At 35.4% G+C, this 26,302-nt stretch overlaps 1 protein-coding gene across 1 annotated transcript in view; it reads left to right on the forward strand.

The window, feature by feature from the left end:
- Positions 1–14,076: 14,076 nt before the first annotated feature.
- The window catches only part of LOC126974059 (zinc finger protein ZFP2-like), a 28,347-nt gene continuing 16,121 nt past the window's right edge, over positions 14,077–26,302 (forward strand). The window contains exons 1-2 of the mRNA XM_050821447.1: positions 14,077–14,366; positions 25,401–25,604. Of these exons, the coding sequence (XP_050677404.1) occupies positions 14,199–14,366; positions 25,401–25,604 (372 nt within the window). The 5' untranslated portion in view covers positions 14,077–14,198. The remainder of the gene's footprint in view (positions 14,367–25,400; positions 25,605–26,302) is intronic.

The following is a 26,302-nucleotide window of genomic DNA, read 5'->3' on the forward strand; positions in this document are numbered from 1 at the left end:
CGTGAAGCAGTAATGTGTGTAACCATTACTATGTTTCGGTCTGAAGGGCCGTAGTAGTAAAATTACTGGGCAAATGAGACTTAACATCTTATGTCTCAAGGTGACTAGCGCAGTTGTAGCGCCACTCAGAAATCTTGGGATTTTCAAGAATCCTGAGCATCACTGCATTGTAATGGGCAGGGCGTATCAATTACCATCAGCTGAACGTCTTGCTCGTCTCGTCCCTAATTTTCATAAAAAAAATAAAATATTCCGCATTGGTTAATTTCACGCTCTTTGCACATGATCCAATTAGATTATGGGTACTAAAACGACGCCTATATCTGCCGTGAAGCAGTAATGTGTAAACATTCTTGTGTTTTGGTCTGAAGGACGCCGTTAAGTGAAATTACTGGGCAAATGAGACTTAACATCTCATGTCTTATGGAGACGAGTGCAATTGTAGTTTCGCTCAGAAACTTTGTGTTTTTTAATAATCCCAAGCGGCACTGCATTGACATTACATTGGCAGGGCTTATCAATTACCATCAGCTGAACATCTCGTCCTTTTTTGTCATGAAAAAAAAAACAAATGATTTAAGTTTTCTTTAGTGTGCGCCAATATTTGTTTTTAAACAATTCGACACGGGTTTCACCTCTACACGAGGCATCCTCAGCACGTGTTGTTTTTAAATTAACACTAAAGAAAACCTAAATCATTTGTATAATTATGGATTTCCGCAAAGTGACGCCTATTTCAATAAATTTTATGAAAAGTTAACAATTTTAAAATCAGTTAAAACGCAACTTACCGGGTCGTGTTTATTCATATGATTCTTATAAGTGGCCGCTGTTATAAATCCTTTGTAGCATCGATCACATTTATAGCTACTATTCAAATAATTATATGTATCTCTTCTCGCCTCAATCTCCTCAATCTGCTGTTTCTTCGTCAGAACAACAACTTCGACATCCAACTCACTTATATCATATTTAACTTCTTCAGTATTGCTTCCAATAGATTCAAGATCATATTCTGCATCTATTTCAGTTCTATATTCATCTTTCACATCTACATCAAACACATTATTCAGTTCTTCTTTTATCTCTGCTTCCTCTCTTTCTTCTGCTATTTCTTCTTTGATTGTTATGTCTATGTTCACGTTTTTTATTATACTCAAGGGGTGTAGGTTGAGATGTTGTTTTACATTTTGTATATCATTTATTGTTAGCTGTGGATGAAAAAATATTATGGTGAGCAACAGAAAATTGTGTTCAGAAATATATAAAACAAGCTGACCCGACAGACGTTACGTCTGTAGGTAAAAAAAAACATGCTGTGTTCATCAAGAATTATTTCGCAAAAAATGCTCTCTATTGTTATAATGAAATTGTTTCACAGTGGAACTGTCAAACAGTGCATCACGAAATTCTCTCATAAAAAATATGTCCATACAAAACAATTATTGAAAATAATAATAATTATGGGTCCCAAATCGAAATGAAAACTATCCTATCTCTCAAGATGGACTAAACTGCACTCCATGAAGTAATCCCCATTAAAATCCGTTCATTAGTTAGGAGTCCATCGCGGACAAACAACGTGTCACGTAATATATATATTAAGATTTGAAAACAAAATGAACTATACGGAACTCGAAACCGTTCGTGTGACGTATCGTTGATAAATCTTGTATGCTTTGTTCAACTCTCAGATTGCGGCTTTATCTACAGGATCTACTTTACAGTTGATAATTTGTGCAAGCCCAATATTTGCATATTAGGAAATTGACTTGAGATGTCGCTCTTGCAAATCTAAACAATCTATGTTTATGTAGAAGTGAGGGTAGTGACTTTAAAACATAAGAAATTGTTCAGAAATAAACTTAAAGAAAAAATATAGATATCTTAAAGTCCACGACACAACTAGGATTTTATACTGTCACTTTAAATTACAACATTAGATCATATGTGAATCTATATAAACTGTATAGCCGAGTGGTTAGCGATCCTACCTACTAAGCTAGAGGTCCCGGGTTCGAATCCCGGTAGGTGCAAGCATATATATGATGAATATGGATGTTTGTTTCCGAGTCATGGATGTTTAAATGTATTTATGTATGTTTAAGTAAGTTTATTCAAATTCAAATATTTTTATTCAAAATAGGATTTAAAATCACTTATTGAACGTCAAAAACTACCACCCATTCAAAGGAGACTGTCTCAGATTGTATTCAATACATCGTTGTCTTGCAACCCATAACACAGGCTATATATGCTTAATTTGGGGCACGATAATTTGTGTAAAAAGTGTGTCAATATTATTATTATTATTATATATATGTGAAAACGTCGAATAAAATTGAGGACGACAGTTCACCTCTATTTTGAGCAATGAACGCGCACTTACACAAAGTGTCATACGAATGGCACACACAAAAGTTGTAAACCTGGCCTGTTTTCGTCGGTTGTCTAGCAGTAAGAAGCTCTATCTAGGCTTACAACTATCACATCTACCTAATTGAGGTTTTATTATGGTGAGATTATATGATATAGAAGCAAGCATATAAATCAAAATGTACTGATCAAAGTTCATCCACAGTAGATAGTATTACAAAAGTCAAAGTCAAAAATATTTTATTGACATAAAAATCGAAAGATTGCTCGTCAATGTTAATCACTAAATATACAATTCAGATACAAACATGTAGTGTACTGACATCTAGTCTTAACAGAGTATGTGTTAACTATCATTGTCACTGTCACGACATCGACAGTGACATTAACCGTGTGACGTTGAATGCTCTATAAGGAATGCACAGTATAGCGGAAGGCCATCCCAGGGGAAACTCCATAGGGAGTGCCGCTTGCGCCTCTCTCTCCCCAAGAGAAGGTCGCCTTCGATGTAGGCTTAGAGGGCACCTGCCCAAAGCCAACTGCAGGTGGTGTTTAGTGGGTAGGCACCTAGGTTTTCACGTGAGTCCCACATAACCAACGCAGACTTAGGCTGCGTTGGTATGCATGAGCATTCACCACCTCCCTCCCGTCGTTATCCCGGAGGGTAGCCCATTCCCTTGCTTGGGCGCAAAAAAAAAAAAAAAAAAAGCGGAAGGCCAGTTCTAATCGACTATTGGTTGCGTGTGGACGTATCCGGGTGTACATAGTAAAGATTAGTTGTTTCACTCGTGAGCAAACGATGAACATTACAATACATATTAATTACACAAAAGATTAAACTTAATATACATATCTTTAAAATAATTCAATCCAGTAAAACAATACAAGGCTGAACCATAAAATCCATAAAAAAACAACTATTCAATTCCATATTGTAATATCGTTTACATAATCTTCAATACTGTAATAAGCCTTCGACATAAGTCTGTGTTTAATAAAAGATTTAAATTTATTTATTGATAATTCAGATACACTTTTTAGTGATTTATTGTAAAAGAGAACGGCAGCTGGGGGTTTATATTTTCCCAACTTTAGTATTTCGCAACTGGCTCTTTTTTCAGTTTTTCAAATATTTTTTTTAAAGTAGGGGGAAGAAAATAATTAAATAAAACACAATTTACAAACAGAAACGGACGCCATTTTTTAAATTATTTTACAACCTTTTTCGGGGATGCCCATTTCGATTGTTTTAAATCTTGAAAGCCAAAAAAAGAACAATTTTGTCATGTCAAAGTGAAAATCAGGGTATTTGAATTTCACATTTACAAAAACGTGAAACTCTATTTACTATCTGTTTTATGTCGTGTACTGTGTGTTTTTTGAAACATTGGCTTTTTTATTACTACATCTTTTCCCAACGACGTTGAGTTGAGTTTGTGCTCCTTCATTCAAAAAACTGTACAGTTTGCGAAAGGACGCTTATTACGTTGTTTTGATTTTGCGAAAAGGACGCTGTGTTGTGTTAATACGTCTTATTTTGTGCTGTGATTGTGGAGTCGAATATGAACTATTGTAGAAAAAATGCCGATCGTGCGTGTGGCAGAAAGCAAGTGGCAGCAAAAAAATCAATTGTTGCAGATGGTACTCTTGGGGACCCTGATCTTCCGTCAGAGCAAAAACCAGCCATTACAATCACAGACGCAACATACTTATACACTCAGAAGAGTTCCAATTATATGCTTCAAACTATGGCCGACTTGATTCTTTTTGCTTGTGGCACCTATCAAATAAAGCAGGCGCATTCATATGTCGGTGAACATTTCAGGTTTCACGGTATTTACACATTAGAAGTGAGCCGTGACCAAATACAATCCAGGTATTTGGGCAGGGAATAAATCCAATGCTGCTTCGAGCAAATATAAAGTCTCGCCACTCTTCAGGAAAAACTTACTTTGTTTTTATTGTAACTGAAGTAGGTAATCGTGGCAGAGAAGCAATGGGCAGGCTGAGAACTGTGGGGTGTTGCTCCCATGTGATGAGTATCATCTGGTACCTGGGCTATGCTCGCCATGAGGGAGTGACGCGACCAGCTAACTTCTTGGATGACGTTATTTTAAGAGTGTAGTTGAAAAGGCGCCGCTATCCATACGTTTCTATACTACATGTAGATAAGATATGTCTCAATAAAGACCATTTAATGAAAAGTTGTTTTTGTTATTCAAAATTTACAAGACTTAGTATATTATGTAGTAGTAGTAGACTGCCTGGTGGGAGTTCTAAAGTATACAAGAACATGAGAAAATTGTGGTTTTACACGAAGAAAACCGCTGTTGCTAGTTTTGCAGTAGGTAGCATTTAACAGACTTCAAAAAAGGTTTTTTTTTTATGGAATAGGAGGACAAACGAGCGTACGGGTCACCTGGTGTTAAGTGATCACCGCCGCCCACATTCTCTTGCAACACCAGAAGAATCACAAGAGCGTTGCCCGCCTTTAAAGAAGGTGTACGCGCGTTTTTTGAAGGTACCCATCTCGTATCGTCCCGAAAACATCGCACAAGGAAGCTTCTCAATTCGACGCGTATAATATATATTTTAGTTCAGTCATGTTTCTTGCTTTTTTATCTGATTTTGTTTCAATTATTTGTGTAGGTATTGTTCTCTAAAAGTCAAGCAAACGGGGTCGTAACATAACCCCAAAACTTCTTAAAAAAAACAAACTTAACTTATGACTCCCAGCTTTATAAAAAAAAGAAAATTAATACCACATATTCTTATACAATGATCTACTAAATGTAAATATTTCATGTTTCAACGCGACTTTTTTTTTGGTGTACGAGACTTCCACCTGCCTCCGAAACCTGCCATTCGCCTTTAATACCATCGCATGCAAAAGAATCGTTTATTTTACAGAGCCTAGTAAGAGGCACTACTATAAGCTTGTAGTTATTTCTAGTGTTTAAATAATGTTTGTCGCTTATTTTACTGTATAAATTATAATGTTTATGTACGTGCAGGAGATAGTTATAAATATATTGACCGTACATGGTCATAATATGAATATCTTTTTATTTTTCCCTTAGAGATTCTTGTGGGCTCATTTGGTATATGGCATGTACAGCTCTTTTTTGAAGTATGAAGATATTCAAATAAAATTTGAAAAACAAAATTTTATCAACGTTGCGGGATTCGAACTCACGATCTCCGGCGATTGTAAATCTAAACAATACAAGAGCGACATCTCAGGTCAATTTCCTAATATGTAGATATTGGGGTTGAGCAGGTTATCAACTGTAAAGTAGATCCTGCAGATGAAGCCACAACCTGAGAGTTGAACAAAGCAAACAGAATTTTATAAGGAGGCGGTACTCGAACGGTTAGCTCAGTTGGTTAGAGCACCGGCACGGAACGCCGTAGGTCGTGGGTTGGAATCCCGCATCGTTCATAAAATTTTGTTTTTCAAATTTTATTTGTGTATTTATCCTAGAAGTGAGGGTTATCACTTTAAAAACATAACATATTGTTATGAAGATATTATTTACTTCCGCTGCACTGCCCCATAGTATAATGCCATACGACATAACGCTATGAAAATAGCTAAAATAGAAATTTTTTGCTTAATAATATAGCTACCGTTTCCAAAGTTTATATTTGGAGTAAATATAATTTTGTAGTAGTTATTAAATTGCTTAATAGTGATTTTCATTATTATAACACTAGAAACAAGGGATTGTTTGTAACCATTTCTAGTAGGCTTCATAAAATACACAATAGCTTTAAGGATAAATGTATACAATTTAAAATAAAGTCGCAGTCACTGTTCAGGCATTATCTATAAATAAATTTAAATGTTTTATTAAAAAATCGCTCTGTCCTAAATCCTACTACTCCACACCTGAATATCTAAGTGATCCGAAAGCCTGGGACTAGATTATGATTATTTTATAGCAATAGCAATGACGTTTCAATATTGTATATTTTATTAAAAAGAGCGCGAAAAAAAGAATGATGGGAGAATTTCTTGCGCGGCTTCTTCTTCAACAGAGCGCACTTTGTTTCCGAAGCGGTAGTAGCAATATACTAGATATTAGAAATTAATTCAAAAGGAAATCAATTTTGAGAAAATAAATGCCTTTTATGCCTTTTTAAATTAACATGCTGCATATTATACTTAAACATAAATAGACAGTCAGCTTGGAAAAAGCCTTTAATATGCTAAGATAGCCATTCGCACAGATAAATTCAAATTTAAATATTTTTATTCAAAATAGGATGTGACATCACTTATTGAAAGTCAAGAGACCACCTATTCCAAAATGAATGCCTCAGACCTGAGAAGAATGGGCGCAACAAACACAGCGGTCTTTTTTTTTCATCAAAAAAATATGTTTACAAAGTAAAATTGTACTATTATTAAACTTATTATTTAATAGTCTGAGGGTGGTCGTTCCGTTTCCAATCTGTGGTATCATTAAGAAAGTCATTTATGTTATATTAACCTTTACCACACAAACGTTTTTACACGCTTTATATCATATATAGCTTCACTAGTAAGTTTGTATGTTTGTAACCTACTTCTTTGGGCGCGATTTTGACCCACTTTAAACGGCTAGATTTCGTTCAAACTTTGTAGATTTATCGAGGACCGATGACATTACACTAATTTGATAAAATTATTCGATTTTTCAATTGCAAAATTTGATTTTTGTTAATTTATATAATTTTTAAATAAATAAATCACTAATAAGCGCCATCTAGTAATTTATTGCAAACTACAAAGGAAATGTGCGACATGTCAAAACAGTTCCACAAAATTAAAGTATCTAATTCGTTTAGAAGCGAATAGATGGCGGTGAATTTATATTTCCATTATAAATTATTAATGCGTGATTTAACTGAGCTAATTATTATAATAGCTAGTTCGGGGATCTCGGGCTAGCTGAATTAAGTGATCATTCAATATAACTAAAATATTTTTACTCGCAAATATTAAAATCCTTTCAATCTAAAAAAATTAACTAAAAAATGAAAAATAAATAATAGTTTTAAAAAAAACTAAAGAACACGCTTTATATAAAACTAGCTGACCCGGCAAACGTTGTTTTGCCATATAAAGTATAATTCACGCGATAGTTTTATAAGTAATTAAATATTGCCTATATTATAGCCTGTACATCATTTTGTTCTATTGTCAATAGTATTTGCAGCGCACGCAAAAATAGGTTTTCGATTTTACACCTTGTGTTACAAAATAGCAATTTTATTACGGATCCCTAATTTTGAAAAAAAAAACATAGCCTATAGCCTTCCTCGATAAATGGACTACCCAACACTGAAAGAATCATTCAAATCGGACCAGTAGTACCAGAGATTAGCGCGTTCAAACAAACACTGCAGCTTTATAATATTAAGTATAGATTCAAAATTTTATTCAAAATTAAAAGCGTGGGGTGCCCCACGCTTTTAAATTTCTTTTCTATTTTTTAGTTGAATTTTATATAAAGCGTGTTCTTTAGTTTTTTTTTAAACTATTATTTATTTATCAACTCTTTTAAATAGCTTTTGTTTTGAACATTTTCTGGGATCATGTTGTAAAAGCATATACATCGCCCCACAAGAGACTTATTAACTTGACTTAGCCGAGTAGTAGGCATTATTAGCTTATGTGTGATCCTGCTGTTAACATTATGGTTATGACAGTTTCTCGCAAATTCACTTATGTACCTATGAACAAACGTTACATTATCAAGTCTAAAATGAGTATCGAGTCCTATAAAAAAAAATACCGTTTTGCTCTACTAAAAAAGCAACTTGCTGCGGAGAAATTGAACCACTTCCACTGGAAATATCTTTCTCTAAAAGATTTTTTCTGTGTACGGACATAAACACACGCTCACACTCACGCACATACGCAAACACACACATACATACACTTGCAAGCCACAATACATCCACTCCCGCTGAACACCTTAGGGAGGAGGGGATGGCTGAAAAACAGCGCTGCATGGAAACATAAATCCATGATTCCATGTCAGGTGAAGCTGAGCCTTTTCTTTTGCCTTTTATTTCATCGCGTATCCTAATTGTTCATTTTATATTTGTAATGATTTGTATGGCAATAAAGAATTTATTATTATTATTATTATTAAGAACTAGCCGACCCAGCAAACGTTGTATTGCCATATAAAGTAATAAGAAAAAATCAATTATTAAATTAAAGTTTGCTTTTACCTCCTGAGAAAGTTAGAAAGATGCAAAGATTCTAATTAGTTATTCATTTTAAACTATTCTTTCAATTTGATTTCTGAACGACAGGGACTGATCAAAGGAAATACAAAGTTGTTGTTTTTATTTAATTTCGAGCATTTTCATATTTATTCACCTTTTAAACCTTTTATGGACTTCCACAAATAATTCAAGACCAAAATTAGCTAAATCTGTCCATCCGTTCTCGAGTTTTAGCGAGACTAACGAACAGCAATTAATTTATATATATATATAGTTAATAATATAGTATCGGTGTTGACATACTGACCAATATATTTTGCTCCAGCATATATCTAAGCACCTCCTGAGCGTGGCAACATTTATCTCTAAACGACTTGTATTTCATTAGCATGGCAGCACAGTAACTACAGATGTGTTGTGGTAAGCCGTCCAACGGTTTGATCTGAAAACCAAAAATACATATATCACAAGTATGACTCTATTTAAAATACCCATTTATTCAACTGTATTTGATTGCAATGTTGTAATTATTTTGCCAAACTCACTCTCAATCTATACATATAAATCAAATTAGGGTGTCTGTTTGTAATATTGAAATAACCGTTTTTAACTACATTTATATGAATATATATACAATACATACACCAAAATAACATTGACCCTGAAATGGCTGGACCAATTTTGACGGGACTTTTATTGGTAGGTAGCTGATGTAATAAGTAGTAACTTAGGCTATGTTTGTTTTAGAAAAAAATCTTTTGGTTTAGAAAAAAAAAGTAACGTTACATGTTATAATGTCCAAGAAACGGTGTAACTCTAAAAGTAATTAATATGGCAAAACAACGTTTGCAGGGTCAGCTAGTTACACAATAAAATTTGAAAACAAAATTTAAGGGCGATGCGGAACTCGAACCCGCGAACCAAAAGTTCGAGTGATGTATCGTTGATAAATCTTGTATGCTTCACAACTCTCAGGTTGTGGCTTCAGCTTATCAACTGTAAATTAGATCCTGTAGATGAAGCCACATTTTTTGTGTTATTAATCCCAAAAGCGAGGGTTATCACTTTAAAAAACATAATTAGTTTAGATTTGCAAGGGTGACATCTCAAGTCAATTTCCTAATATGCAAATATTGGGGTTGAGCAGGTTATCAACTGTAAAGAGGATCCTGTAGAAGGTTATCACTTTATAAAACATAACAAATTGCTCACTCTCATCATGTTGAGTTAATGGGTATTATGACAAATAAAAGCTGCCCTATAGCTTACTTTTAAAGTAATTACATACTCACTTGTCGGATTTAAATATACAAAATTTAATATGTGCCAAAACGTATGGCATGGTGAGTTTAGAACCCAAAAAAGATAGATCAATTAAGATACAGGGCCTGAACATCTCAACACATTTATATGATGAATATTGTTTCCGAGTCATGGATGTTTAAATGTATTTATGTATGTTTATATGTATGTTATATGAATTAATGTAACCCATGTCTGTATGTAATGTCTTGTAACCCATAACACAGGCTATATATGCTTAACTTGGGGCAAGATAATTTGTGTGAAAAGTGTGTCAATATTATTATTATTATTTGGCTATGAATGTGTTCAAGTAATGAACTACATTCGAAGCTTAATCGTTTCTGTTCCGAGGAACTCAGATCAGGCAGTTTGTTTTCTCAGATCGGCATGAATTTGGCGCTCAATTTCGTTCTGTTAATGCTTATTATTTTATGTGTATTAATAGATTGCTTATAATTAGGATAATTTGAGTAAATGTATATGAAAGCTCTTGAAACGAGTCAAGACTAAGACAATGCAAATAAATCATCTTATAAGCAAAAAAAGGGTAAAAACTTGGTAGGGGAATAGTGTGCTATATGGCACTCTCGGCTTTGGTGTATCTCAAAAATCTTGTGTCGTAGGGAACTGCTGATTTTGGAAGGTTAAAATTACTTTTGGTACAATTTTATTGTAAATTATAATAAAATTGTAATGTTTTTACTAGTATAGGGCCCATTGAGTCCCTCAATAGGTTCTGTTGCTAAGGTCACCGGCACAGAAGCAGGCGTTTCTGAATACACTGTACGTATCAGAATCGTAATGATAGCTACCTATATATTACATATACTAAGAAGGTTTATTTGTTGTTTTGAAAGTTGTTTCTTATGGTAAATATTATACAAAATCATATCTGGCTTTCTTCATAGTTCTGTTCAAGCTCATACATACTTAACAACATATTTAAAAGCGAAATTTCCAGTAAAAATATTGCAATCTATATTGCATTTGTTCGCCGTATTTTGGAGTATTGTTCTGTACTATGGAGTCCTCAATGCCAAAATTACAATAGTAGATTAGAAAAAAACTCAAAAAAGTTTTATATTGAATTTTTCTTATCTAATCTAATCTATTTGACAACTATTTGGTATAAACTGCAGAAATTGATATGTTGCTAGACAGGAAATTAATTTTTTGTTCAACAAAAATTATTCATTTTCTTTATAGATTTTTTTTTTATATAATTGTATTGTATTTTATATGGTATCTTAGTATTAGTTCTTATCTTGTACAATTAAAATTTAAAAATTGTGTATGGGTATGTTATACTTGCATGAGGTTGTTGCCTGTAAGTGCACACTTAGATTTAGACTTATTTAGAATCATGTTTATTGTAATTAATTAGTGATTATTGTGTTGGTGATGCTAATAAATAAATAAATAGTTCCTACTTATTGAAGTAAAATGAACAACTTACACTATGTTGTAGTCTTCCAACACATAAATTACTATCTACAACGAATGTAGGTTCGTCAACAAATTACAAAGCCTTTTATGCCTTTTAATTACAATTACATACCTTTTCATATACATAAAAACCTGAGCTATTTTTATAAGTTTATACTAGGTACGAGCACATACACCTTCCTTAAAGGCCGGCAACACTCTTGTGATTCCTCATATGTTGCAGGAGGATGAAGGGGGCAGTGATCACATAACACCAGGTGGGGTCACCTGGGTATGAGCGTACGGATGTACACTTGTGTGTCCTCCTATTCCATAAAAAAAAGGTAGGTACAGTTTTAGGTAAAGCAGTCATCAGAAAAGTAAAGAGTCATGCGATAGAAAGATTGCCAATTCTACATGAATTTTGATGTTGGTAAAAAGGGCTGTGTGATCTGAATTGCACCTTATTGTTATGCCACAAGAGTTACTATTTCTTTCATTGATTTTGCGGAGTGAGCCCATTTTACTTGTACTATTACATATTCTTTGGTATAGGGCTCATTGGTTCAAGATGCAGCAAAGAAGGGTCTGTTAAGAGGGATGCCGTTCCAAGGATGAGCAAAATAAGAAAGCAGAATATCCCTTGGCAAGATTACTAGCAAATATTAAAAAATAGAAATTGTTACTTTTACTCATACATAGAAAATACAACAATAACATTTGATGTAGCTGAACTGAAGAGATTGAAACAAAATAATGTCCCAAATTCTCAGCGCATTACAGAATAAAAATTAAAATCAATAAATAAAAATTCTTAAAATGCATATAATTTTGTCTGTTTTTTCGTATAATAAATAAAACATGTGTAGTGTTAATAGCTTACCTTCGTTCCCGTAATTAATTCATAGCCAGTCAGAAGGTTAGAATTAATAATTCTACACAACTTTACGTTTTCTGTCGCTAAACAAACTCGGCATACGCTTAAATGATTCATTTTGAGCTTAAAAGTAATTCCAGGAATTAAATACAATCATATTATAATATACTACTCTCTAAGTATCTAGCGAGAGATACTGTTTACATCTAAATTGTTACATAGATAAACTGCAAAACCAAATTACTGTAAAAACTAAAAACTCTAATCAGCTAAACTGAAAACAAAACAATACAGAGCAATCCAATATAGAGTTTATTTATTATTGATAAAATAGTATTCTATTCCTTCGTTTCATCCTTGCTTATTACACTATATTACATAGTGTTTAAATTCTCTTTGCTATATTTTATACAAAGATGAAAGAATATAGTGCATAGAACAATATAGTGACTCTAACGCGCAAGCATTTTTTCTATATTCTATAGTCTACGGCTGTAATCAGATAATAAATCAATAATCATCATCGTCATCATTTCAGCCGGAAGACGTCCACTGCTGGACAAAGGCTTCCCCCAAAGATCGCAATGACGATCGGTCCTGCGCTGCCCTCATCAAACCTATTCCGGTGATCTTGACCAGGATCGTCGGTCCATCTTGTAGGAGGCCTGCCAACACGACGCCTTCGGGTTCGTGGTCGCCATTCGAGGACCTTACTGCTCCAACGGCCATCTGTCCGTCGAGCTATGTGCACCGCCCACTGCCACTTCAGTTTCGCAATCATTTGGGCTATGTCGGTGTCTTTGGTTCTCCTACGAATCTGCTTATTTCTGATTCGATCTCGTAGGGGAGCATAGCCTTCTCCATTTCCTGCTGAGCAACAATATGCTTCCTCATAGACCACGAGACGCGACCACGTCTGCGTTCTGTGTGTCATCACTGGCAGCACACATTGGTTAAAAACCTTCGTCTTCAGACACCGGTCTTTCGGACGAGAAGATTTTACGGAGCTTCCCGAATAATTAACTATTGATCTAGATCGAGTTTTGTTATACTATACTGAATAAATACAAATATGCTAAATATTTATGATGTTAAATTTATTTTAAATGTTTGATTTAGTCTCGGCCAATGTAGGTTTGGTATAGTTCTTGGTGGAACGTCAGTGCTTTCAACAAGCACTACTAAAATTGTCCTAAGTCACACACAATTATCGTATTTTTATCTCATCATATGTAACAATAATTTGGTTGTAGAAGTGAAGTATCTTTAAAAAAACTCAAAAGAGTAATGAGTGCAGTAGTTGTATCAATTGGTATACACTGTAAATAAGTAAAAGTATTATGCGAACAATTATATTCACGACCATGACGCATGGACTAATCATCGATTCCCTCGCACATATCTTAGTGAATGTAACGTCCCGACTCGATACAACTCTAAGTAGTGCCATTTAAGCGAGCTTACTAGCCCTGCCTCGGGAACTGAACTAAAAACACCTAACAGATGTGTGATATATTTGCTCACTTAATACCTGACTCTATATATAATATTATACGTACTAAAAGCTTAGTTGATTGTGTTGGTATATAAGAAATATAGTAGGTAGCGTTAAATTTGATATGCTGCGTACCCTCTGTGTTCTCAAAAATATCGATATATTGAATAAATTATCGTTTGAACACTGTAATTATTTTATATCTAAAACTATTTCTTATTTAAACTTTCGATAAGTATCGCATGGTTGTGAACGCTGCGGAACGTCAATGCTAATATTTAAGTAGACAGATATAAATCTGCGATAGTGATACGTGTTTTTGACACGTCACAAAAAGGTAGGCATAACCATCCCTACTCTGTGGTAGCGGAAAGCGGGCTGAAGGATCGTTAAATCAGCAGCCACAGATATTGTCATGGCGTCTGCGTTGCATAGAAAAATATAAAATTATCATCATCAAGTCTATCAAGTTCAAGTAATCTGTGGCGATAAAATATGAATAGCGGCAAAGATCCCAATACAGTTTATTGTTCATTTGTAAGCATACACTATATTATCTGTGAATGCGGTGAAACATTTCCAACAGAAGAAGCCTTGAAGGAACACTTGGAAACAGATCATAACAATGATATGATCACTGAAAATGAATATGTCTGTGGCACGGTATGTTGTAAATAAAAAAATAATTGTTACAAATAATAGTCTGTTTGCTTACGTACGTAATTTATCACAATTATAATTTTGAATTTATTATGAAATTATCTGAATAAATCTAACTAGATATCCCCAGGCACTTCACAAACACTGATGCTTGCTACTACATAGATTTTTATCTAATGTTGACTTCTTTAAATAACTTTATAATTCATTGCTAAGCTTTCTTTACTTTTTCGACACATGAGGAAAAAATAAAAAAAAAGTAAAAAGTCCATTGTAATCGATATACTAATATGAAAAACAAAAATTTGTTGACACCAGCAAAACAATTCAAACCTTGTTCTCTTCTATAATAGTTATCTAAGTCACGTATTTAACTATTATTTTTTATAAAAATATGAGCTTTGTATAGTTTGAAATAATCTGTGTAGTTTGGAACCATGGACTAGTAGAAAAATAAGGACTCGGTGTCATCTTACATAACAGTTTACACCAAAACAAGCCGATTAACGTGTAAATACATAGCCCCACACACACACTTACACTACTACAGGCCGATAGGCAGCCATTATGAGAATTGTCATCTTCTGTGACAGATCAGTTTGCGTCTCAATTAAATATTTTAAAAATGCCATTGTGTGTTGTGAAAAAGTGTAAAAACGATAGTATATAAGTATTTGTGGCCATATATGATTGTTTAAGGGAGAAAAAATTGTGTAACTGTAGTAACACATTAGCATAACGGTGCTTCACTTGCTAATATCATGGTTCGGCATCCTTCTTTGTTTACTCATCCATGTTTGGAACATAGTTATTAGAGAAGTGCTGTGAGATGTTCTAGAAGGAACATTAAGTTGTATAGACTGAGGGTAGTTTAAATGCATATGTGACATTTCTGTACAGTTTGTCCGTATACAATTTTATACCTCCTCAAATTCCCAGTCCTACATCCTTTAATTATCTCCTTTCCCTGTTTTTTACTCCATTTGTAAATATATATTATTAATATTGTCACAAGAGTGGGTCAGGGATTGGAAAGTAATACACAGCTTAAAGGAACAAGTCGTTCACTTCCACGGTCTTGCACTTAGAACAAGTACTAACAGCTTATATACACCCAGGTCTATCTGTTCTATTTCCAAAATGATTCTCTTTTATATTTAAATTGTACTATGAATTTTAGTTAACACTTTTCCGCTGAGCTACTGTATTGTTGACGGAGCTGTCAAAATTTTCAATGCTTTGAAGTTTGACAACTCTCCTCATAAACTAATAAATAGATACTAGCTGACTCAGCAAATTTGTATTGCCATAGAAAGTAATAAAAAAATTCGATAATTAATATTTTTAGGGTATAAAAATAGATGACGACTGATTCTCAGACCTACCAAGTATATCGTACAAAAATTTAACGAACTACAATAGTCATTATACTCGATTGCCATATTGCAGCTCTATTGCGTTTCTATGGATGGATTAGAATAATATTAAAATTGCAATACAAAACTATGTGTTGATCGTAGATGGGTGAAAATTTGAAGTTGTATGTATTTTTAATGCTGAATCATAATTAATAACAAACTAAAAAAAAATGTCAAAAAAATAAAATTTTGGACTACCCTCAACATTTAGGGGGATGAAAAATAGATGTTGTCCGATTCTCCGCCCTAGCCGATATGCACGTTAAGATTCACGAAAATGCCAACATGCATTGCTATGCAGACGACAGCACTGGTGATGCCGTATACACAGGCCATGCAGGTCTCTCTCGGGAAAACGTCGACCAGTGCCGGGAGAAACTTGTGTCTTCTATCGAGTCCTCTCTCGATAAGGTCGCGGAATTGGGTAATTTGAACCTTGTCCAATTTAACCCCCAGAAGACTCAAGTTTGCGCGTTTACCACTAAAAAATCCCCATTTGCCGTATCACCGCTCTTCGAGAACACCTTAAAGCCTCGCCTAGTATCGGAATACTGGGTCTCGAAATCTCGAGCAATTGCCAATTCCGTGGCCATCTGGAGGGTAAAACCAAACTGGCTTCAATGAAACTGGGCGTCATAAATAGAGCACGGCAATACTTCAAGCCGGCCCACATTCTAGCGCTCTACAAAGCGCAGGTCCGGCCTCACATGGAGTATTGCTGTCATCTCTGGTCTGGCGCACCCCAGTATCAGCTCGATCCATTTGACCGCGTGCAACGCAGAGCAGCTCGAATTGTCGGGGACCCAGTACTCTGTGAACGGCTGGATCACTTGGCGTTGCGTAGAGACGTCGCTTCATTGTGTGTCTTCTACCGCATTTATCACGGGGAGTGTTCCGAAGAGCTGTTCAACCTGATTCCTGCCGCCGAATTTCACCTTCGCACGACACGCCACAAGTTACGATATCATCCCCACCATCTGGATGTGTGGCGGTCCTCCACAGTGCGGTTGTCAAGGAGCTTTCTTCCTCGTACCACGAAGCTGTGGAATGAGCTTCCTTGTGCGGTGTTTCCGGGACGATACGACATGGGTACCTTCAAGAAAAGCGCGTACACCTTCCTTAAAGGCCGGCAACGCTCTTGTGATTCCTCTGGTGTTGCAGGAGAGTGTGGGCGGCGGTGATCACTTAACACCAGGTGACCCGTACGCTCGTTTGTCCTCCTATTCCATAAAAAAAAAAAACAGTCTAAACGTTTCGGAGGAGTACAATTACGTACACTGTGACACGAGAATTTTATATATTAGATTTCTTTCAGAATTTATAGTAAAATAATAAGACTTGTAAATTGACATTGATCATTACAGTTAAAACTGGAATGCTCTTTAATACAATATATTATTCTCATTACTTAGTAGCCTACATCAACCTGACATTAGATAAATTGTGGTGGCCCATAGAATAAAATACTTTCTTCCCATAACTGTCACATGAACATTGTTTTGAAATTGCAGTGTTTCCAAACAGATAATAATAATAATAATATTGACACACTTTACACAAATTATCTTGCCCCAAGTTAAGCATATATATTATAAATCCTGTGTTATGGGTTACAAGACAATGATATATTTATACAATATAGTTGCTTAAACATACATAAATTCATATAAACATACATAAATATATTTAAATCATATAAATGTTTGCACCTACCGGGATTCGAACCCGGGACCTCTAGCTAACTAGGTAGGATCGCTAACCACTTGGCTATACAGGTTGTAATTTTTCCAAATTTTTATTTTATTTCCAAACAGATATAGCATAGATACCATAAAAAACCACATAGACTCACATAAACAGCTACATTATTATTAATTCCTCAAGTGTAGCAAAAGCATGTTTTCTTTTTGGCGGAAAATTGGGGTAGTAATAGGTATTTACAGTTTATTTGCAGGAATTTGATGTCGCCTGGGCCTTTTTTGTGAAAACAGTCCTGTGTTCAAACCCTTCTAGTGCTGCAGTTTATACCATGCTATTTATTTATTTATAGGACAACCAGTAGTTGTTACATTGGTATTGGTATTGGTAAAGGGCTCTTGTTTCCGCAATTAGACCGCTTAATTGGGTCCATTTTGCGTGCAGTGTTGGCCAGACATTCCTACGAGCCCAGCTCCTTCCAGAAGTTCAGAACACTCCTGGGGTGTTCGCAGACTTCCTGGAGCGACCTTGTATTTACTAAGGTTTGTGCCCGTCTGTTGGCCACCCCAGCACATTCCAGGATTACGTGAGTGACCGTTTCATCTTCGGTTAGACAGCCCCTGCACTTAGGACTGTCCGTAACGCTGATTGTAAATAGGTGTTTGTTCAGTGATGTGTGACCCGTTAGGGTGCCGACCATAATTCGGATGTCATGTCTGTTTAGGCTAATAAGTCGACGTGTCAGTTTGGGCGATAGTGTAGGAATCGCCTCTTTCGACTGTCTGCAGCCTGAGACATTTATCCATCGGGTTCCATGTAGGTTGTTGGTGAGAGAGCGTATCCATGACCGCATTTGGCTGAAGGGTAGCGGCAGGACTGGCCCTGGGCCAGCCACTTGCGTTTCCGACCCCCGCCTTGCAAGTTCATCCGCTGCATCGTTCCCCAACGAACCGCTGTGTCCTTTGATCCATTGCAGAGTTACCCAGTTGTTAGAGGCAGCTCGTTCTAAGGATCGGTGACACTCGTATATCAGCGCTGAGTTATAGGTGTTGCTCCCCAGCGCAGTCAGTACTGCCATACTATCGGATAGAATACGGATATAATATCCGTGTATTTTCCTTCTTAGTATCGCGTCTGCAGCTTCCTTGATGGCTATGCATTCGCATTGGAATATGGAGCTGTGTATGCCTAAGGGTATAGAGGTGTGTATATTCAGTTCCTGTGAGAAGATGCCAGCTCCAGTTCCGGCTGCCATTTTGGAGCCGTCTGTGTAAATTCTGAGTTCATTTACACCTGACTGGTCTGCTCCCACTTCGAACAGTTGAATACGGTAATTCTTTTGAAAGATGTGTGTTTTGGGTATTCTATCACAGGGTGCCTCACAGAGTGGGAAATCCTTCCTTACTCTGTTCCAGAGGTTTCCTGTGAGGCAGTCGTCATTCTTGCATACACCCATCAGCTTCAGGCGGAGAGCCGACATTGTCGCCTCATGTTGGATATGTATGTCAAGCGGTGTGAGCCCTAGAATGGTTTCTAGGGCAGATGTTGGCGTAGTGCGCATGCAACCAGTTATGGCTGTGCAGGCCAGCCGTTGGAATCGCTGCAGCTTGGTTTGTACTGTTGTTAGCTCTGTCCTGGGCCACCAAGCTATTGCTCCGTAGGTGATAATTGGTCTAATAACTGCTGTATATAGCCATTTACATATCTTTGGAGCAAGACCCCAGGTTCTCCCTATGAGTCTTCTACACTGCCAAAATATTATACATGCTTTTTCCAGCTTGTGGTCTATGTGTTTATTCCAAATTTTATTTGTTATATGTTTATTCAAAATTCCAGTAGTTGTTACATTCTAATATGCTTAAAATATATCAAATATTAACAAATAATGAGTTGAATGTACAACAAATTAAGGTGTCACAACATGCACAGTCTTTGCTTCCGTGACACCAAGAAAACAATTATATAAAATAAAGCAAAAATTATAAAATCAAGATATGAATTTGAAAAGAAGAAGAAGAATATTAATCATATTTTGGCGCCTAACAATCTAGTAATATTTTTTTTAAAAGCAGGTAAAGAATCTTTAAAAATATCTACTTCACCACAGATGGAGTTATAAGTTCTTGATAGACGTGGTATGGGAGAAAATTGCTTAAGGTTAGTTTTGGCTATGCTGTGCACTAGAGTCACTCAAAGAAAAATTTAAAGAAAAAAATAGTGTGACTTCATTGTCAAGGACGGTGGGCGATTATGAGATATACTAATGAAATCATCTAATATATAAAATTCTCATGTCGCGGTGTTTGTAGTTAAACACCTTCAGAACGGCTTGACGGATTCTCATGAAATTTTGAGTGCATATTGGGTAGGTCTGAGAATCGGATAACATCTATTTTTCATCCCCCTAAATGTTAAGGGTGGTCCACGCCCAATTTTTTTTTTTCCAAATTTGTTTATGAGTCAGCACTACAAAATACATACAACTTCAAATTTTCACCCGTCTACGATCAACAGTTACTTTTGTATCGCGATTTTAATATCGGCAATACAATGTTTGCTGGGTCAGCTAGTTTGATTATAAAAATGTCTCGAGATATCTCGATTATAAAAATTAGTAGTTACTGATTAAGTAGGTAAGTGTGTCTGTGAGTCCACACTGATACAACTAAATAATTTAAAAGGTACAAATTGTCTTTATTATTAAAAATACCACAAACGCAACGCTGAGAGAGAAGAAGCGGTGCAAGAAACTCTCCCAGCATTCTTTTTTTGCACTCCTTTCAATAAAAATATACAATATTGTACAGTCATTTCTATCACTATAAAATAATCACAATCTAGTCCCAGGCTGTCCGATGATTTAGATATTCAGCAGTGGATTTATGACAGAGCCATTTTTTTTATAAAACATTTAAATTTATTTATAGATAATGCCTGAACAGTGGCTGGGACTTTATTATAAAAGTGTATACATTTACCCTTAAAGCTATTATGTATCTTATGAAGCTGTCAGCAACTCTAGACTTCGAGTCCCTCTAACTCTAGTTATTACAACAGGATTAGTAATACTAATTAGTAACGTCATTCGATTATGAAAATAAGTTTGTTACCCACCGCTGATTGTCAGTACATTTATGAAAATTTAACACACATTCACAAAAATCGTCACCTTTTTGCTCATAATATTGATTTTCACTATTATAACACTAGAAATAAGGGATTGCTTGTAACTAATTCTACTAGGCTTCATACGATACATAAATAGCTTTAAGTGTAAATGTATACGCTACACACATATACACATACCACACTAAAACAATACTGGGATACTTTCTTGCGCCTCTTCTTCTCTCTCAGAGTGCCATTCCGAAGTGGTGATAGTATTAGAAATGACATCAAAAATAATTCCAAAGGAATCAATTTTGAGAAAATAAATGCCTTTTATGCCTAAACTCAAACACCTGGTGCCACATTTACACTCTACTTTTGAATTTCTTCACAATTGTGGTGTTGGTATCCTCAATTTTTTTTTCTATCATTGAGCATCCGATAAACATAATAATAATAATAATATAAGCCTTTATTGAGACAAGTTATACAAAGTGTTTTACTTAACCTAGAATATTTATATTTAAAATGAAATTTAAACTCCCTCGACAACCTCGTCTGTTTGCCTATTGTTGGCAAAGACCTCCTCTAATTTCCTCCATAAATTTCTATGCCCCGCAGTTCTAGTCCATGTGCCTTCTGCCACAGTTCTTATTTGGTCCATCCATCTTTGGAAAGGTCTACCCCTTTTTCTTTTCATGTGACCTGTGTACCAATTCATTAATGTTTTACTCCATTTTGCCTGTCCTCTGATTGTATGCCCTGCCCACTTCCATTTAAGTTTCTTAATTGTTATAGATACGTCTTTCGTTCCTGTGTGCTTTTGTATGGTTGATATCTTTAATCTATCTAAAAGTTTATTCTACCCTCCAAATCCAATAATCATACATACATTAAAAAAGATGTGGTGTCGTGGGACACCAGGTAGGAACGAAGTTCCTTCGGCTAATGCAGAATCGACACAATTTGTAAAAAAAAAATCGTGTTCAATTTTATGTAGGTTTTCTTGATTTTTCTCCTAAATTTTGCAGATTAGTTTTTATTTAGGAAATTCAGTATTTTAGGTAATAATAAGTTACGTAAAAAAAAAGAATCGTAATCCAAATTATCAATTAAAAAAACAAAATGCTTATGACTCTTTATTTTTATTTGACAACATAAAATTACACAGAAATAGAAATAATTAAAAAAATATACACTACTTGCTTGTGTATGCGACTGTCGCGCCTGCGCACGTCTCATTTAACGGTTTTATTCCACGGACTTTTTCTTACGGTTTTACTATCACATTTTTTTCAGTTCAGTCCCGCAGCAAAATCCCTATCTCCTCCAAGTCTGCCGTAAGGAACTTCGTTCTAAAAAAAACAAAAGTAGCACAAAACTGGCCTTTGGGAGGAATCAAAAACTGGCACCTCTCAGAAGAGAAGCAATGGTTCTTATCGTTGTGACCCTCTTAGGCCTACATTATTTTATTTAATTAACTAAAAAACAATACAATACATTTTTTAAAAACTTACATTAATAAAAATAATTAAAAAGAAACAAAAAATAATTAAAACAACTGAAAAATAATACAATTAAAATACAAAATGAACTATTACATATAATCAACACCTCCTATAAAGCCTCGCCTAGTATCGAAATACCAGGTCTCGAAATCTCGAGTGAATGCGTATTCCACGGTCATCTGGAAGGCAAAGCCAAATTGGATTCGAAGAAGCTGGGCATTATAACTAGACCTCGGCAATACTTCAAACAACAGGTCCAGCCACATATAATATTATAATAATAATATTGACACACATTTCACACAAATTATCTTGCCCCAAGTTAAGCATATATAGCCTGTGTTATGGGTTACAAGACAATGATATTATATTTAATACAATATACTTACTTAAACATACATATATTCATATAAACATACATAAATACATTTAAACATCCATGACTCGGAAACAAACATCCATATTCATCATATAAATGCTTGCACCTACCGGGACTCGAACCCGGGACCTCTAGCTTAGTAGGTAGGATCGCTAACCACTCGGCTATACAGGTCGTCAACATATAAAGTAATGCTGTCATCTCTGGTCTGGCGCACCCCAGCATCAGCTTGAACCATTTGACCGGCTGCAACACAGGACTGCTTGAATTGGCGGGGACCCAGTGCTCTGTGAAAAGCTCGATCACCTGTCGTTGCGTAGTAACGTAGTTTCATTGTTTGAAGAGAGCTCAGATGATCTGTAGATAAATCTCCATGCGAAGAAAACAGGCGTCAAGTTCTATGTTGTCGCGTTTCGATTGGTCAGTGAGAGTCCTGGAGGCCCACTCCCTTTACCTCCACCACAGTCCCGTAGGTCCACTCTGCTTCCCTTTCCACACCTTTTCCTGAAAAGCCAGTAACGCATCTGCAAGCCCTCCGGTAGTGCAGTTTTCCAAGGATGGCTGTGATCACTTTCCATCAAGAAAACCTCATGCCCGTTTGCCCTCCTTTTCATATATATATTTTAAAATAGACCTCTATTTTAAGAAATACTTAATTCAAATCTCAACAAATCAATAAATATATTCAGCAATATAATAGTATACAATTTTTTTAACCTAATCATATTTAAGTTGATATTATTGGGAAAAAATTATTACTAAAACTAAAAGTTGCTTAATTCATAGTTCTGGTTTTGACATCTTGCAGTAAACCGGACGATACGACATGGGTACCTTCAAAAAAAGCGCGTACACCTACCTTAAAGGCCGGCAACGCTTTTGTGATTCCTCTGGTGTTGCAAGAGAATGTGGGCGGCGGTGATCACTTAACACCAGGTGACCCGTACGCTCGTTTGTCCTCATATTCCATAAAAAAAAACCGACGATTTGTTTGATGAAGATACCACATGTAAGAAGTGTGCTATACTTTTTGGTAGGTCTAGCTTAGATTCTTCAAGATTAAGAGGTTAATAAGGGTTATAAAACAGCTCCCATAATGCTTACATTCCTAAAATAATTGATAAAAACCAATTTTCTCCAAATGTCTCCTTTGCCGGCTAGATTATGGGTACCACAATGGCGCCTATTTCTGCCGTGAAGCAGTAAAGTGTAGGCTGTATATTACTGTGTTTCGATCAGAATGTCGCAGTAGCTAGTGAAATGACTGGGCAAATGAGACTTGACATCTATCGTCTCAAGGTGACGAGCGCAGTTGTAGTGCAGGTCAGACTTCCTGGGTTAATCAAGAATCCTGAGCGGCACTGCATTCTATTGGGCAGGGTGTATCAGTTACCATCAGCTGAACGTCCTGCGCGTCTCGTCTCATAACTTAATATATATAAATTACGTGACACGTTGATTGTTCGAGATGGACTCCTAAACTAATCAACGAATTTTAATGGGGATTACTTCATCGAGTGCTGCTTAGTCCAACTTGAGAGATAGGATAGTTTTTATTTCGATTTAGGACTCATAATTATTTTTATCTACACCCATGCTCTATTAAAAATTCTGAAACAGTCAGCTTATTGCCAACATTAAAACACCCAATGTTCTAATAACCATTACATCACCCAAAAGAGTGTTGTAATGTTGTACTGAATTTCATAACAACACTCCTATGATTTTTTATCCCTTCATGCGCAAAGAGTTTCAACATACAGCCACATTCTTATTGCTCGATGCGTGGTATCTGTATGAATTTCAAAAAAAGAACATTTTCGTTTACGCGCGCTCCACAATCCCAGAACGTCGCGCGCCGTAAAAAAAAGTAGGTTATTCGAAGCCCCGCCATTTTTCTTCGATATTTTTATTGTTTTGCTTACAAAAATGAACGATTCATTTTAAACGCTGCAAAAGAACATTATATTCGAGTGAATTTTAATTATTGCACTATACAAAATGTAAATTACGACTAAAATAAATAATTGTTTCATTAATACTTATTTTATTTGTATATAATCAGTAATGAATGATATTAGGTTACTACTAGGACTGGTGTTTTAATGTTAGCAGCAAGCTAACTGTTCCAGAATCTTTTAGAGGATTCATATTATGGGTGTAGATAAAGTCTTGTATGCAACTGTTGGAAATTAGGTATTAAAACACTCATGTGATACTAATATCACACTCGGCTTCGCCTTGTGAGATAAATCCATATTCGTGTTTTAATACCCCTTATTACACAACAGTTGCATAAATAACTATTATTTCCAATATTTTTTGTATGGACAAATTTTCTATGAGAGAATTTATTGACGCACGGTTTGACAGTTCTGCTGTGAAACAATTTTATTATAGTTAACAACAGGGAGCAATGACACGTTATACACTACTAGCTGACCCGGCAAACGTTGTTTTGCCATATAAATTGTATTGATCTTGTGCTTGCTAGTTGATAAGAGATGGCGCTAGTTGTATTCATTAGTAACAATCACACTTCTTTTATATTTTGTATAATACACACTATAGTTTTATAAATTATAGCCTATTTGTTATTCTGGCATGTAAGCTATATTATTGTAAAGTTTCATCGAGATCTATTCAGTAGATTTTGCGTTAAAGAAGTTCAAACATACATCCAGACATACAAACTTTCACATTTATAATATTAGTAGGATATAGGACGTCATTGAGAGGGAGAGTATTTTACAAAATAATTCTTGGTATTATGAAATATTACTGACAAATTCATAAAAAAACAGTATTTTATTTATTATTTGCACAGAACAACGTCTGTCGGGTCAGCAGGTTGTCATATAAAATAAAAATTTACAACCAGTTCTAATCCTAACTTGGTACTATATTTTGATGTTTGATTTTTCAGTGTGAAAAGGTGTTTAGTTCCGAGAAAGCATGCAGTCTGCACCTACAGGTCCACATACAGCCTAAGCCTGAACCATTACCCGAGCCAAAGATCGAGCCAAATCCCCAGTTGATGTATGAACCTCAACATATTACTCGACGCATGAGGAAGAGATACCAGAACACCAAGAATATTGTTTGTGAAGTATGTGGAAAGAGATATGCGGTAAGTAACCAGTTCCAGGCTCCACTGCACAGGATGCCGGCTAGATTATGGGTACCACAACGGCGCCTATTTCTGCCGTGAAGCAGTAATGTGGAAGCATTATTGTATTTCGGTCTGAAGGGCGCCGTAGCTAGTGTAATTACTGGACAAATGAGACTTAACATCTTATGTCTCAAGGTGACGAGCGCAAGTGTAGTGCCGCTCGGAATTATTGGCTTTATCAAACTTACATTCATTTACATTTATAATATTACTTGGGATACAGATTACGCACGAGTTGAATGCAGAGTACAGAAATGCGATAGTGTTGTGACCTTATTATAATTGATGACGATAATCACGAGTGTGTCGATAAATTTAAACAATGCTTCAAAGTTATACCATTTTAACCTAATAATTAAATCTCATATTTTTGTTACGCCTACCTTCAACACACATGTCTAAACATTTTTTAACCTGAATGTGACGACGGATATATATATGAACTCCCGACGAATAAACTCCCAAATGATATTAAAATATTACCAATTTTTTTTTAAATGTAACGTAAAAAGTAAATGAACACCTAAGGCCTATTATAACGTGAAAGATTATTTGAATGATAAATATAGTTGGAATTAATGTTTCTAAATTTTGTTAGTGAATATTGTTATACTAGTGAAATTACTGGGCAGATGAGACTTAACATCTTATGTCTC

The sequence above is a fragment of the Leptidea sinapis genome, chromosome 2 (genome assembly GCF_905404315.1).
Source record: "Leptidea sinapis chromosome 2, ilLepSina1.1, whole genome shotgun sequence".
NCBI classification, from domain to species: domain Eukaryota; kingdom Metazoa; phylum Arthropoda; class Insecta; order Lepidoptera; family Pieridae; genus Leptidea; species Leptidea sinapis.